Source organism: Python bivittatus, unplaced genomic scaffold, assembly GCF_059951505.1.
Source record: "Python bivittatus isolate LINGU-HERP-01145 unplaced genomic scaffold, Pbiv_v1 ctg000020_np1212, whole genome shotgun sequence".
NCBI lineage: Eukaryota > Metazoa > Chordata > Lepidosauria > Squamata > Pythonidae > Python > Python bivittatus.
Window position 1 is genome coordinate 11,225,255 of NW_028277030.1, and position 17,231 is coordinate 11,242,485.

The 17,231-nt window shown below is 38.0% G+C and overlaps 1 protein-coding gene across 4 annotated transcripts in view; it reads right to left on the reverse strand.

Moving 5' to 3' along the window:
- MACROD2 (mono-ADP ribosylhydrolase 2) overlaps positions 1-17,231 on the reverse strand; it is a 1,000,449-nt gene that overhangs the window by 72,061 nt on the left and 911,157 nt on the right. For all 4 annotated transcript variants that reach the window (XM_088134414.1, XM_088134430.1, XM_088134411.1 and 1 more), the window contains one exon: positions 2,680-2,742. In XM_088134414.1, the coding sequence (XP_087990540.1) occupies positions 2,680-2,742 (63 nt within the window). The remainder of the gene's footprint in view (positions 1-2,679; positions 2,743-17,231) is intronic.

Consider the following 17,231-nt stretch of genomic DNA (forward strand, 5'->3'; position numbering starts at 1 on the left):
TTTAAAAGAAAGAAATTATAGTTATTAGGTTATAATTTGAATGCCGTAATGATCATAAATGGTTACACCTGCTCTGAAATACATAGGTTATGCATTTCATTAGCTAAAACGCTTTTTTCTTTTTTTTCATGGAACAATAATCGGAGTAAGATTTGTAAACAAACTCAATTTCCATGCAGATTTAAACGTGTCATGGGCACAGGGTACCAGTATTTTGTATAATTGAATCTCAAGTTCTACTTAGAGTCATTCTACTTTATGGCATCCTTAATTGAATATTTAGCTTTACCCTGTTTTACTTGACTCTGAATAATGGCAGACTGTTCCTTATTCTGGTCATTCTGCCATTTACTCTTCCTTCTGCTTTTTCCTTTCACAGAGAAAAACAACTTGGAGAAAGTATTTTATGCTGCAATATAACATTGCTCCTTCCTATAATGATCTTAGTCTTGAAGGGCAACTTTGTGGTTGCAATTTACAAGAGAAAACAGCAAACGTCTGATATGGGGGGGGGGGAAGATATGAAATAGGGTGGAACATTTACTTTGGCTCTAATTTTATGTATGTGTGTGTGTGTGTGTGTGTGTGAGAGAGAGAGAGGTGTTTCTGTGTTTCTGTGTGTGTGTGTATGTATGTATATGTTTGTGTGTATGTATATATATGTGTGTAAAAGTTGCAGGCAAAATAATAATAATAATAATAATAATAATAATAATAATAATAATAATAATAGTTTAATTGTTGTACACCGCTCAGAGTCGCTTTGTATGAGATGGGTGGCTAAATAAATGTGATATATAAATCATTATCATCATCATCATCATCGTCATGCAATCTTTTGTTAAAGTCCTCGCTCGTTGGGAAGAAACCAAACCTGAAACATAGATTTCATAAAAAACTATAAGACACATTAATATGTTGACAAGTGGCATCTTCTGACTAAATAGAATTACTGTAACCTTCAAGGATCAGAATCAAGTATTTTTGGCCACCAGATGTCCATGATAGCAGATTATATTGGGCAGATTAAAGAAATATGGCCCAAAAAGCAGTGTAGTGTCTCATGTAAATGTCTGTTAAATGTTAGTAAGGTATTTCTGGATGGGGTAAAAGTTTGGCAGGAGAAAAAGCATCAGCGAATCTTCCAAAGGATATCTCACATGGACAGGCTCATCTAACCTATATTTGTATAGGAGATGAAGGTGATCTGAGACAGAAACTTTGAATCCTCCTCTTATATTTCATAAGCTGAAGGTAAAGCAGTCAAGGAAATTGTTCTTAGACATATTGCCATATTTCCAGTACTGCCATATTTTAAAATGAATTTTGTAGGTGTTTTCTCAACAGCAGTCTCAACGAAACTAAAGTGTGTGACCGCACGTGTGCAGAATGCTTGCTAAGAAAACACTAAGGAACCAGTACAAAAGACAGGTGGGCAGCCAAAATCAACCTGCATCCCAAAGCCTCAAGACAACATTGTGCCTGGGAATTAACAGCTGAACAATTGGAGCCAGTGGAATTATTTCGCAGAAATCGTAATTTTGTACACAGTGCTTCTCCTGGAGACCGTAACAAGAGAACGAGATGAAGGGGATTCGGCCGTAGCATATATTCGGCTCTTTAGAAACAGCCACAATGTAGTATACACAGCAATGTAGGACTGATAGCTTGGCTGCTTCGCTCTAGTGCATTGAGTGATTGGGCCTCTCCTGCTGTAGTTCCCAGGTATTCATAAAAGTTTTAAAATCTAATAGAAACAGTCTCAGTAAAAGGTCAGTTGACTTCCTTGAATTAAATATGTGCAAGCTACAGAATATAAGCTGTTAGCCCTAGTGAGCTGGGTCAGCCAGGACAGAGTATCTATGCTATTTGAAGTACACGTAAATAAGCCAATCGGTCATGCGCCGGTAAGGTTGATACCTTGAAGGATAAGGGCATTCGTAGCAACATTTATTTTTATCCTTTTAATTATTTTGATAGTTTGGCTGTGCTGAGGCCAGAGAATGGGCAAAAACCATCTCCCCACAATATATAAAGATCAATGGGAAGCACAAGAATTCCTACCTGAATATAGCATGACCCTTTTCTATTTCTGCTCAGTTTTAAAAGTGCAGTTTCAATTGCAGATATATAGTGTATTCAGATTTTTTTTTATGAGTTTCAACATTTATTTTCAAGAGCTGGATTTGCTTACCCTGGCTCTTTCTTTCTCAAAAGCCAGTAATCCAATTTGTAACCACTGTGTAGAAAAGTAGTTATTCAGAAGCTAAATCAACAGAATAATGCATCACGGTGCAGGTTTATTCCCAGCCAAAGAGGTCCTTCATCTCTTCAAGCTTATTTTCTACCCATTCTTTCCTTTCTTTGATGTCTGAACTTTATACCTTGCTGCTGTAAACACTTTCCACTGAAGAGGTTTCTAGGATCTCTTCCACCTTAAGAACAGAACGTGCTGTCAATTACTAACAGGAAACCCTGCATTCCTGGGCTGGAAGGAATGCATTCATTCATAATGAATAGAGCTCTGGTCTCCAATGGGAGTGCTGCACAAGCCCTGACTTAATCCTGTGAAAATGTACACACGTTGTCAGTCAATAGCATCGACTCAGATTATTGTTCACCAAGGTTCAGAAAGCCTGGCTGATAGAACTCTTTAATAGATCTCAGCGTAATACAAACCTGCTTCTTGGCGCTGAAGCTCAGGTTCATCAATGCTTGGCTTCACTTCTGTGCCATTCTCACCTGCCAGAAAAGGACAGCCAGAAAGGGTTATAAACTACATTTCTGATTGTTAAGCAGACAAACTCAGTAGGAACTGCAGCCAATAGAGCAGGTTGGTGGCACTACATGTAATGAACCCAACAAGAAAAGTACAGGTGAGCCAAAAATAAAGAACTACAATCACAGGATTGGCTCCACGCTTAGACATTTTTAGAATCAATCTGTTGAAATCAATAAGACTTAATTGAGCCATGACTAACTTAAATCCTATTGATTCTGGTGTATGACTAAACCTGACTTACCCCCCCCCCCCCAAATAATTAATATTTAACATTCTTAAAGGGAATTGAGGACTCTATAACATTTTGCGGAGTTGCCTTCAATCCTGGAAAAGTTGCATAGGCAAGAAAAATGCTTTCACAGCAGTTAAGGTTCTGTAGTAGGCAGCGTAATTTGCAAGAGTGTTTTTAGGGCCAATAGATCTGGGCTACAATAATCTGAAGGACCACTAGATGGCAGCACAAAAATAGAGATGTTGCTAGACCTCACTGCCATCTAGTGGTTGCCTGGAATATTGCAGCCCAGATATGGTAGTCTTAGTTTTCTTTTTGTCAGCTTAAATCCAACAGGAATTTCTATGCAGATGGGGGGTACTGCAAAGTTTCACTCTATTTTATCACCCACTTTAGGCTGCTTTGGAAGTTTCTCAATTTTTCTAAATTAAAGTGATGCATCCATAAAAGATGGAAGCAGAAAATGAGTGAAAACAGTCCCACACTATTGTTAATACAAATCCCTATATCTTTGATTCCCAGACTAAACTAATTTCTCTCTAGGAAATGTCTTAAATGACTTACGTGACTATATTTTGAAGCAAGAAAAGCTAAATGAGGATTACAGGGCATGAAGAAATTCTGGATAGAATTGTCACTATATCTACCTAGCCTCATAGCATGGACGGGAGTGTCTTTTCAAATGGTTATATGCTAGTCTTTTACCAAATGACTTTTATTTACTCCATCCTGAAGAAATTCCCAGATAGAGAGCTTGATTTCTATTTGTCACTTCTCCTGTCCACTGTTTGGATATATTTTCTGGGGTTATCCAATTATGCACGTCTATCTGTTCCCTTTGCCTCTCCTCTCCCTGAAACATTGTACTAATTTCTTTTCATTTTAGATGTATATCTCCTGTTTTGCTTTATTTGGTTAACTTTATGTTTGTAATAATAATAATAATAATTTTATTTTATTCAATTTCGAGGCTGCCCAGCTCCTTAACAGTTTCCAATTAAAGAGAGAAAAACAACAGTGACAGAAGCATGATGATTAAGATGATGATGAAAGAAGAAGAAGAAGAAGAAGAAGAAGAAGAAGAGGAGGAGGAGGAGGAGGAGGGGGAGGAGGGCGGCAGGAGAGGGAGCGGGAGGGGGATGCCACCTTGAGATTTGCCTGGCCCTGTTAACCTTCTTGTTAATCTTCAGGAAGGCTTGGAAAACCTGGATGGTCCCTCAGGCATGGGTCAGAATATTAGGTGAGCTTGTCCAGGCAGTACCCATTGGTATGCCCTGTGTGTTTTGTTTTTGTTGATTTTTTGTTGAGATATTGTGATATGCTTTTATTATCATACACTACCCAAATTGCATTTTTGTGAGTTGTGTAGACATATAGTTCTTCACATAAGTAAACAAAGAGAAAGGAAGAATTACTATATCCACCATGCACCGAATTCCTCCAAATGCTCAACTCATTACAGAAAAGGCGTGACAAATTATTTTAGGGTTGTGTGAAGTGGAAAGGCAAAATGTAGCCCTGTGGCTAAATTTGACTCACTGCATCCTCCTCCCTTCCTTCTCCTGACATTCATTTTTCTGTGTTTCAAATCCTAAGCATAAAAGCAATGCTGTGGCTCAGTGATGTTTCACTCAGAACAGCAACTTTCTAATCTCTATTATGAATGAGCCAGCTTACCTGTTTTCACCTGTTTAGAGCCCTGTGCTAGAAAGACAGTCACGCAGTAAGACGGCAGAGTAATTGCTTAAACCGTATTGCCAAACTGTCGATGGCACGTTCGTTAAAAAAAAAAAAAAGGAACTAAAGAGAAATGCTATTAACCTCTCTAGGAAATAAATGGAACAAATTGATTTGCAGGTCCTCTGAAAGGCTGCATAATGACCAATCCTTCTTTCCCCTCTTGTCCTGCAGGGTTGGTATACCTGTCTCTGCTTCATTTATATAGTTGCAATATATGCACCCCTTTCTTTACCTCTTCAGTGCCTTGACATCTGAAAAGTGCACAGCTTTAGAGAAATCTGGCAATGATATGATACTAGGCAAAGGAAGGAAGAAGAAAGGAAGGACGCGTAGACTAAATTAATACTGGCTATCTTTGAATACGGTGGAATCATTCAAAAAAATCCACCTTTCTTCCGTTTATCTTTTCAGATGCTGTTGACTACAACAACCAGCAGGTGGAGCTGGTGTAGAGGCATTTATTCTTTTTCAAACTACCGGCCCTCCAGTTTTGATCTTCACTCTTCAGAGATCAGCATCGGACAAGATTCTCAACTGGTATAAATCAATGTCACTGCATCACATTCCAGACAACCATGGTGGGGTCCCAGGACCTTTAACTGGCTTGAACCATTGCATACTGATTTCCACTGACCTAAACTGATAGCGAGCTGTACTAATTTCTTAGGACTTCAGAGGGCTTTCAACCTCTTTAAAATGATCTTTGAGAAAATCATCATCTTTTACACACTGTCGTTTGTAATGCTATACAGGAAACAAGCAAAATTAAAACAAAACCATATTCTAATGCAAATATTATTCTATTTTGGAGCATTATTCTTGCCAGTCAAATGTTGGCTGCATCTTCTGTTGTGCAACATTGTATTTTTCAGCAATAGCGATTTAAAGCAGAGGCATTTAAATCTTAAAGCTGAGTTGAGATATTTTAGCCTAGTTTATCCCTTGTTTTACTGTTTTACTTGTTTATTTGTTTATTTATTTGCTTACTTATTTGATATCTTTATGTATACGGACCAGGTCATAGTTTTATAGCACTTGTATTACCTCTTCTCCTCCTTATTTTCTACATCTCCATTTTATTTTACTGAAACCATATCTCTCAAATAGTATTCAATCATTACCACAGAGATGGGGAAATTTGCAGCCCTATCCATTAAAGGGTTAAATTCCACCAATGACCATGATTTGTTGTGAAAATGATACATATCTGCATTCTATCTAACAGAGACCATGTTTTAATAGAAAGGACACGGCTATTTTAATGTTTTCCTCCCCCTGTGTCCCTCAGAACTGACTGGAAATGATGAATAACATGAACAGCAAATCTGTTCCATTAATGGAAATCCATTCACATGGTGCTGAATGTAGGTTTCTAAGTGTAAGCCTGTTCGGTTTAATTGCCAACAAGAGCTGTGATGGATTATGTGATACTAATCTTTTTTTATCTCTGTGGTTGCTAAATCACAGGATTGACTTGTCCTCAAAAGTAACATGAGGAACATACATTTTTCAAAAGTGGGCTGAATCTTTTAGCCTGCAGTCACAAGGTTCTTTACATTCTGCATAAGAAACACAGGAGAGAAGAGCTTTGCAAACTAATCATATTGGCAGAGGTGAGATGGGGAGGACCTTTTAGATGAGGCTTTTCTTTTACTAGGCAAATTTGTTTGATCTCAGCAGTACAAGGGCTTACCTTATGTTTGTATTTTCTTGCAAAGAACGATGATCTGATCACTCCATGATGACTCAATGATCAGGTGATCACTCTTTGCAAGAAAATACAGGAGGAAAGAATGGCTCCCCACACTGCTGTAGAAGGAAGGAAGGAAGGAAGGAAGGAAGGAAGGAAGGAAGGAAGGAAGGAAGGAAGGAAGGAAGGAAGGAAGGCAGGCAGGCAGGCAGGCAGGCAGGCAGGCAGGCAGGCAGGCAGGCAGGCAGGCAGGCCTTCCCCCTGAAAATTCCAGAAAGTATTTTGTTTTCTTTACTGTTTGCTCCCCTTTAATTCACTCCCACTCACTCTTCATGGATAGTACAAATAAAAGGGGAAAAATTGTTCACTATCCATACCATGCTTGCTATCTATCTATCTATCTATCTATCTATCTATCTATCTATCTATCTATCTATCTATCTATCTATCTATCTATCTATCTTTCCAGAGAATTTGCTAGTTAAGGAGCAAAACTGGCACAGGAGTATTTCAAATCATTCCAGCTGTCACAGTGACAGGATGTCTTTTGCCAGAAGGATGGCTATCATGTTGAAATTAATATCATCTTGTTTTACTGGAACTATCCAGGATAGTCAGATGGGGCTCAACATGGAAGAGCTGAGGATCGTGGTCTATGGCTGTAACAAAGATTTGATTTTAGCTGAGGATCTTTCAGAGTACTAACAGTGTTTATGGCATGGCTAGATGAAAGCCTTCAGGCATCTAGTTGCTGATGTTACCCTACAGGAAAAGAAAATCTGAAGCTGCAAAGACAGAATTACAGTGGGAACATGGACCGTAAGAAGCATGAACACAGCAAAGCTCAACAACGTGAAAGATGAAATTGAAACAACTACAAATTGACATCTTAGCATCGATGAATTGAACGGCCTGGGATTGGACACTTTCAGTCAGAAGATCACACTGTTTATTACTCAGGACATGAAAAACAAGGAGGGAACGGCATTGCTTTTATATATATAGAAAAGATATAGCAAGAACAGTACTTGGCTACATGCAATCAATGATCGAATAATATCAGTTAGACTTTGTGGACAACCCCTTAACATGACAATTATTCATGTTTATGCTCCAACCAATGCAGAAGAAGAGGAGGTTGAGGGGTTTTATGATCAAGTTCAAATTGAAATCGACAGAACATGCAAGCAAAATGTGCTGCATGTGATTGGAGAGTGAAATGCCAAAGTTGGAAACATTAAAAAGGAAAAAAGTTGGACTGTGTGGCTTAGGAAACCAAAATAAAGCAGGAGAATGACTTAACAATTTCTGCCACTCCAATGATTCCTTCATAATTAACACTGTCTTCAAACAGCTCAAATGATGCCTGTATACATGGATATTACTGGATGGAGAACAAAGAAATTAAATTGTCTACATTATTGCTAAAAGGAGGTGGAAGAACTTAGTTATAGCATCAAAGGTGCTGATTGTGGAACATCATGAACTGCTCATATGCAAATTCCATGTTAACCTAAAGAAGAAGAGGAGAGCCAAACAGTTTCCCCAATATGATCTTGAATATATATCTACCAAAGTTGGACTTTGAAGAAGAAGGATAGAAAGAGTATTGTTGCTTTTGAATTTTGTTGTTGGAGAAGACTCCTGAGAATGCCATGGACAGCCAGGAAAACAAAAAAATAGATTATCGATCCAATCAACCTAGAGTTCTCACTCAAGGCACAAATGACCAGGCTTAAATTATCCTATTCTGGGCACATTATGCCAAAACCGAGTTCTCTGGAAAAGCTCTAATGCTGGAAAAGGTGGAAGGAAAAAGAAGGGAATGACCAGCAGCAAGGCTGATTGATTCAGTTACAGTGGCAATAGGTGCACCATTGGAAGACCTAAAGGACCAGGTTGGGGACAGATTGTCATGGAGAAAATCTATTTATGAGCTTCTGGGTGAGGAATGGCAAGCTAAGACGTCTCCAAATGAGTGGTGATGATGACCCCAGTTAAGACCAAAGAACCAGTGAGTACAGTGGTTCCATGGAACCTCTCTGGATAAGGAAAGGATGGGAGATCACCCACTTGTGCTCTGGATGGCTGCTCCTCATGAGGAGACTGCAAGACAGCGGTTTCCTGTGGGTTTGAGCATCAGGAGATGAAGGGAATTATTATGCTCTCAACTGCAGCGGAGCCTTTTAAAGGACACTGATTTTGCTAACTTGCTTTCTAATCACTTTCAAAAATTACTTATTCAACTACCTTAAGGATATTACAGATCTTCAAAATGACAAATTTGAAAAGCCACCTGGTGAGTTTACCTTTGTTCTTGAATAAAGAAAAAACAACTTTAAGCTTAAGAACTTAAAGATTAGAAATAAACAGCAAAAAGCTAAAAAAGAATCTGATTCAAGAAAGTTATAAATGAATTAAGAGACCAGACAAACTTGGAATACAATAATGGAATATTAGAACTTTTGCTATAACATTTTGGAAATAATTATATAAATAAACAGCACCTTCATGGGAATCAATTTGTTTAGTCTATCTGAAGTCAGAACAGAAATTTGAGACTTTATGATTTCAGAAATTGAACACTAGAGGGGACTAAAGATTCCAGGCTGAAAAGGGAAAGGAGAAAAAAAAAGAAGTGAAAAGCCTGTCTCTTGCCTTTGACCAGCATTGGAACTTGCAAAATGACAGAAAATGCTATGACATTTGAAATACTTCAAGAGATTTTGAAGAATGGGGTAAAAAAAATAGTTTCATTCTCAGCAATGATGCATGCTTCTATGAATAGATTTTGTCTAAAAGATAGTAAAGAAGAAATTACTAATGTGAAAGAGAAGATCTTGGAAGATTTACAAGATAAAGAGATGAAACAAATTTTGCCTGATGCCGAAATATCAGAACATAAAGAATTTGTACAAATACTGGAGGAAAAAAAAAGGACTATAAGACAGAGAAAACAACTAAAGTGGAACTACAATGATAAGCCAAGAGATTGACCTGGATAAGGACTTTTTACTGGACCTACGAAAGAAGTTGGTTAAAGCCTTGAAGAAATCTTTAAAATGGGAAAAATAAAAATTGAAGAGAGATCAAATCTTACGATAGCAACTGAATGAACTAAAAATTAAGATTGCTAGAAGCTAAAGGAAGGAATATGAAGTTGGTTTGTTTGATCAAGGTTAAAATAAGACATGATACTAGGACTGAAATGTTGATAGTTTATGGATTTGCATATGGATAAGGGATGGGTTATGGGAAGAAGAGATACTTGCATGTACCACTACAGGGGGTGATGAATTATTAAGTTTGTTTGTACTTGTTGTGATGAAGATTGGAAGCTATTTCTTTAAATATTTCTTTTTTCTTTCTTTTATCCTTTTCCTTTTCTTTTCTTCTCTACCTTTTCTTTTCTTTTTTCTTTATTTTCCCCTCTTCCTGAATTTAGTTTGCATTTTCTTTTACTATTGCGACTACAATTTTCAATAAAAATGATTAAAAAGTGAGAGAGAAAATCTATTTATGTGGTCACTAGGAGTCAACACCAACTTGATGACATACAGTATAATCAATCAAGCACCTAGAATAGGTTTAAAAAAATACTTTAAAAAATTTAAAAGCTTATTAACAGTGTTTGTTATGGCAGATGAGCATTATTATTGGGGCTACACTAAAATATTTAGTGTAGAAATAACAAGCATTTTCTACTGATCATGTAACATCCAATTAGTATAAATGTGAAATAAATTACCATTACCAATGGTCTACAATAAGCCTGAAATAACATAGTCAAGAAATGCTGACGGCACATTGCATCCAAGTTCTAGCCCTCCCTTAGGCATGGAAGCCAGCTGGATGACCTTGGGGCCCTTTCTCTCGCTCACCCCTAATCAGCATCAGGCTATTCTTATTGCACTGATAGCATCCCTGTGTGAACTAAGCAAGTGCAATACAAAAACAAGGGGACTCTGCAAGGAAGCAGGAAGGAGGAGGAGGAGGAGGAGGAGAAGGAGAAGGAGAAGGAGAAGGAGAAGGAGAAGGAGAAGGAGAAGGAGAAGGAGAAGGAGAAGGAGAAGGAGAAGGAGAAGGAGAAGGAGAAGCTAACTGCCACCGTAGTTTTATTCTTCCCTCCCTCTCATCCTTCTCCTCCTCTTCATTTTCAACCTGATTCCACCTATTTTTCAAAGATGCTCTGGGACATGATGAGCTACATTATGTCATTCATAAAATTAGGGTGAAAATAAAAAGGAAACAGAGGCAAAGTAGATGTATGTTTCTCCAGCATTCAGACATCCAGAGCAGGCCTATAGACTTATGAATGACAATGAAGACTTCCAAAGCCCTGTCAGACAACCACTTGATCACATCACATCTCTACAAGGACTAGAATGTGACTTAGGAAAAGTAATGTGAGAAGCGGCTGCAAAGCTATTCTAATTATGTTTACAATGAGCAAATGAATTTTATGTGACTGTAAGTTATACCAGCGATGGAATAACCAGCATGTTATGTTGTATAAACTATACTAAGTCATGAAACGATACCAAAAACATATGGCTGAAGGCAATTACTTGTCAATGCATAGACAGGGATAGGGTAGCCAAAGGAGATAAAAACGGGGGGGGGGGGAATGGGAATGGTTATATTATGCAAATATTACACAGCTCCAAAGGAACCTCTTTTCAGTCCTCAGCAAACATTAAAAAAAAAATGTTTGCAGATGACAGTCACCCACTGAACATCTTTTATTGATGAAGAACTTTTCCCTAATTACTTCTCTCTACTGACACTAGAAGCAAAGCAAACTGAAGGGTTTTTAATAGTGCATTTATCTGTTCCCTAACTTCACCCTTTTTTCTCATTCATTCTCTGGTCGTCAATGGTAAATCCAAAACTACCAGCTGGCATTTATCCTGATGACATATTAGTAATAAAAAATATCTTTTTCCTTCCCCCAGCTTGACAGTATATTTCTTTTCTCTGTTACAACGTAAGCTAGAAATTACAAAAAAATTGTTAGATGGCAACTGGCTCACGTTATCTCTTTTTTATTAACAATAAATGATGCATAATAATCTGTCATTCCTTCCAAAGATGATAGAACATCACATGTCTTTTTTTGACTAGGGAATGTAAATAGATCCAAGTTATATTTGTCTGCTGCTGTGAGGAGAAAGAACCCATTTAAACAAAGAGTTTGCACATTATGATGGCATGGCTCAGACAAAATCAGCCAATCTGTTGCTGAAATTCAGTCTGCTGCAAGGGTTTTGTTTTCCTTGCCAAACTGGTCACTGACGAGTATTAAGAGTCTATTCTCTCCTGAGGTTTTTTTTAAAAAAAAAAAAAAGTTAAGGGTTGATATTCAAATTTATAACGGGTAAAACAAAAACATTCACAGCAGCAGCAAAAAAAGTAATCCAATGATCTTGCTCACAAGGAAGACAACATAGAAAGAAAAACAGACATCACAGAAACTTGTTAAAGCCTGTATACAGTATTTTCTCCTTACTGTACTGGAGTCGCATTTAGAACAAAAAGAGGCAGGACCAAATGCTTGCTAATATAGCAGCCCCCGAATGAAACTGGATGCAAAAATTAGCAAAAAGGTCAGAGGGGAGAGGGTGAAACAAGAATTTTGTAGAAATCAGAAGGTAATCTCGCAGCTATAACAGGAGAGAGAGTTTCTGCATTTTCCACTTTCATTGGAACCGCTCTCCAGAGAATGCAGTGTCACACCATTTTCCAATCCAATTACAAACATGAAAAGCCAAAAATACTAGCTGTGCGCTACCTGGTCATTCATTCATTCATTCATTCATTTCCATGCGTTGCATAGCTTTTAAGAAATGCTGGAATGTTTTCTGACTCTGTCAGCTCCAGAAGTTATGCCCTACCGTGCAAACAGTCTATAGAAAGATAGCAGAACATTTACTGTGGTAATTGGTATAGCTCTTGTGCAAGTGTGTTTCTTTATAAGAGTGTACACAATCAGTGCCTAGAATGCTTTGTTAAGAAAGCCATGGTTGGGAAAAGAGGGACAGAGGTCATATTCACTTTCACACTCGTGAAATCTATCCCTTAAAAGGCCAATGCTATCACTGTAAATACACATAGATAGTCCCTCCTGTAGGGTTCTTGCCTCCAAAAGCTACCCAAGCTATAGGATGAGGAGAGGGAAAGCTGACCAGGTACTTGGACTATAACTTCCAGACAGCATGGCCAATAGTTATTAATTATGAGAGTGATAACCCAAAATATCCAGAAAGCATTTGGTTGCCTACACTTAACAAAGATCTAGTCCATTATCAATTTGGGATATATGTATTGGGATATATAAATGGGATTCTATGGGCTTGATGTCAGTGAATTTCTCAGTATCTGGATTTACATATAATGCTACTGCAGCAATCACAGATTAGAAGCTACATTGCTGAACAAACCATAGTATCCTGGTTCATGCAAGAGTAGTCAACCATGGTGTAGAAACCTCAGTGGTTCCACTAAGCACTACAAATAAATTACTCCATAGTGGAATGTTTGCACCCAATCAAATCTTCAGATGAAATGGAGTAATCATGGAATAATCTTAGGCCTAAAAAAAGGAAATGCAGCATTTGAGGGCTGCAAAACCACTTGCATTTTAGACCTGCGCGAAGTGAAACAGCTCCCACCCCACTGTGTGTCCGTTAGCCAGATAGCAGGCACATGTCAAAATGATAAGAACATCCTACAGCATTGCAGACAATGGCTCTTTTACTACTGGGTTACCACTCTTAGCACTTGCTACAAAGTTTTTGAGCTCAAAACTGAGCTCAGAACCTGTTTATAATGGGTTGATCCAAAACTATATTTGGCAATCATGTGGTCATAGACAATAAATAGTACCTTTCTCAAAAATGTTAGAATATATAAATACATGAAATGTTTTCTGTAACAAATGTATACAATTATGATTAATCATTGGTAGAAACAACTTGCATTCTTCTATTTTCTTTCATTCTCAAACAAACATTCCACTTTTGTCTTGTGACATTCCAAAGACATTAAAATGAATCATTGGGCTAACAGCTTGATATTACTGTAGCTTTTGCATGAAGTACTTCTGAAGTACTTCTGGATTGTTTACAAAGCATACAAAGCCCTAATTCATCTGTTAACCTTGTAGTTGCATTAGCTCGCAACACTAATGATAATGACAACTATGATTCATGAAGTCCTTCTTCATAATATGTAAGGTGTGGTAATCTAGGTAGGCTTAAACATATCTTCATGAAGTTCTCTCCCAAACAGCTCCACACCACCAAACAGACACTCACTCATCAACTGAGTATTAAGTATTTTCTATCAGCTTTGAACTCACTGGTGCCCCAAACTTTTTTGACCTGGAGGACACATGAGAATACGTTGTGGGTATTCTTGTGAAATTACTCCATATATGGGTCATTCAAAAAATGACTTTGACCAGTTACAAATCACTAATTCCCCAGAATTCTACCTGAACCTAGACAACCTCTTCTGCAGGACACTCTCTGACATTCCCTGCTGTTTGTTGTCCTTTTTCTAGGCAGATGAGTTTAATTCTAGAGAAAACTCTGTGTCACAGCCAACTACCATGATTTTGAGGCCCATTTGGGATCTGGAGGCATCCTTAGCATTGAAGGTGTTACTAGGCACTGAAGCTTCACTTGGTAGCTTAATGGTCTTTAATTAAAATAAATTTCAAAATATATATGAACTCAAATGGGGCAAGAAGCCTAGCTGGAGCCAGGGAATGATGGAAGAGGGGTTACCCAGATGCCACATTAATGTTCACATAGCTAAGCATTCTGAGACACAGTATGTATGTACGCCAAGCTTAATAAAAGGCAGTTCTTTCTCTTTTTGTCAAGTAGGAAAAGCTGATATCCTTATGTCAGATTTCTTCCCATAAGAAAGCAACAGAATCTTATGAGGCCTTTGTGAAAATCTGCTTATCTACCAATTACAAAGAAATTGTCCCAAAAGAAGCATATTCAGTTCAAGCAAGTCACTTCCTGATGCAGAATCAATACGAACCCTCTAACCTCATTTGAAGAACAGGTACCTGCAGATCAGCTGCAATGTTTCACTAGGCGCATACCTGAACCCACTCCTGACTAGGACACCTTCCATATGCCCCAAGCTCCTAGCCAGCCAAACCACAATGGATGACACATTGCCTCAATGCAGCAACCATGACCTGGAAAGCTTGTTAATGACCAGGCTTTCTTTTGAACAATCCAGACCTTTAAAGAGGAATGTTATACAATTACTAACCACGAGTTGTGAGGTCATGAAGATTCTTTCCTGCTACACAACAGCTTGAATTTTTACTTTTGGAAATAAACAGGATCAACTTTTTTTTAATGTAGTCGTATGCAAACCATTTCTAAAAACCTTGCCAAAAATCCTTGCCAAAAAACCCTGTAAGGAGTAGTCCAGGCAGTTACCAGGAGTCAATACTGTTTTGAAGCACCCAAAAAAGAGAAGCATATATATACATATACGTTTGCTTTCTTCCCACTTTATTCAGCATGGCTGTATGTCAGAAGTCTTCTGACTTCAGTCTGCCTTCTTCAATCAATTCCTCCTTCTCTCTACAGCCCTCTAAAAAGCTGCTCCAGGATGTTATGGATCTCTCTAGAAATGGGGTAGGCAACCCCCAGTTTGCTTGCAGGACCAAAGTACTCCAAGATAACTTCTTTGGTGTCCATCCAGCTTTTGCTCCACTTGACTTTTCTTTTTTAATTTTTAATTTAATTTTTAAATTCTCTGAACCACCACCACCACCACTACCCTGGACAAAACCCAAATTGGAATACCAGAGCAATAGATTTGTACTCCAGAAAACTCCCACTGGCACGGTAGATAGTACCCTGGAAAACTAATTCACCCTTTATGTGATTAGCTATTCATCTTGTGAATAGTCACTTAACCCACAACAACTATTTTGTGAGGGCACCATGCTCTCAAAGTTCTAGAGTGGTGTGGGAGCTTGCAGGGGTGGGGGTGAATCAGCAAAAATTCCATCTCCCCCATTTCAGCCACAGACTGCTGAACTGTAATCTCTTCTGGGAGAAACAAAAATAACCTCTTTATTCATGCAAGAAATACTCTGGGTGCAGCCCCTTGTCTTTAAAAAGCATCCTTTTTATCTTCCTAAAAGATAAAAACTGGAATCTTCTGCCTGCAACAGACACTGTTATACAGGGGTGATCTCTGAATGGAGGCTGTTGGGATTTTTTTATTATTATTATTATTATTATTATTATTATTATTATTATTATCATTATTATTATGGAGAATATATATGTATATATACGTGAACATGATAAACCAGGAAAGGAACAGAATTATCAAAATCTAGATTTATTTATTATTTTTTTTGGCTGGGTTTGCTACCAGTAATATTTATGAGAGAGAAAAGGAGGGAGGAAGAGAAAATGAAAATATACTAAAATGCCTATCTTCAGCATCCCTGCCTGCTGCATTGATTATACCATTGTTCACACTAAGGTTGTAGAAGCTATTTTTGTGATTAACACAGTGCTGCTAGTAAATGGAAGACAGTTCTTTTTATGTGCCACAGATTAGTAAAACCCTGCTGTTTGCACACGTCCTATTCAATCAGTAGGTGGAATGGCAAAGAGAGGCTGAGGTCAGTAAAAGGTGAGAATAAAATTAAAATTGATGAAAACAAAAATTCATACAACATCATCATCATCACCACCAGCATCATCAAAATGGACAGCATAGCATTCCAAATGCAGGCAGTACAATTTAAAGCACTGGCTGTGTTAAAATTTCATTAGCAGGTCTATCACTGCCAAATCTCTGTACAGCACAATTATGGAGCTGGTGGGATTCTTGGTGATTCAGGTAATGGATAGAAATGGGTGATGAAGTCCTTGACAAATGAGTATCCTGGAGGTACCTTGGGTTGTCAGTTTTTATGATTGTCTTCTGACAACATTATATTTGTCACTTTAGAAAACTGGAACTTTGCCCCTTATTTTATTTCTACAAAAGAGGAGGTAGGCGGAATGTTAAAGCTAAATGTCTTCATATTGCTACAAGGCAATGCATGACTCACAGATATATAGATTCATCCATGTAAATGCATTTATATAGTCAATTTTAATATTCATATTAGAAACATGCCATCAGACAAAACACTTTGTTTTTACCCCTGCCCCCCCCCCCCGCCCTGCTCTTTGCTCTAGAGGGAGAGAGCTAAATCTTCTATGGTAACTTTAATCTAGATGATGTATTCTTTTCCATTGATTGTCTTCGTGGTTTGTATTGATTGTTGTGTCTTCTGGCCTTGGATGTCATGAAATGGATATTAAATACTTCAATAAAGAAATGTTTAATAGTACAGAATCAACCTAATTGTATATTGTGTCTAAAACACACACAGCACATTCAGACAACACGCCCTGCTAATTATACTTATAGCTGAGATCATGCCTAACAGATCCTTTCTATGAGCAGTATCAAGCCAACAGGTGCTGTGTTGTCTGAGTCCGCAATGAGTTTCTTCTCTGCCACATTAACATGTGCAGGAGTCCTCCAATCTGGGGGAGGGGGGCACAACTCAACATTTTGGCAACATGTTGAATATGGTCTGACTTTAGATTCCATGAGATCTGACTATTTACCAGAATTCTATTTTATCCTCCCACATGCTATTCCCTATAAACCTGCTTACCTCTGTAATTTCCAAAATTTGTTTCCAAACAAAGCAATGGGGGGCAGTTATACACCAT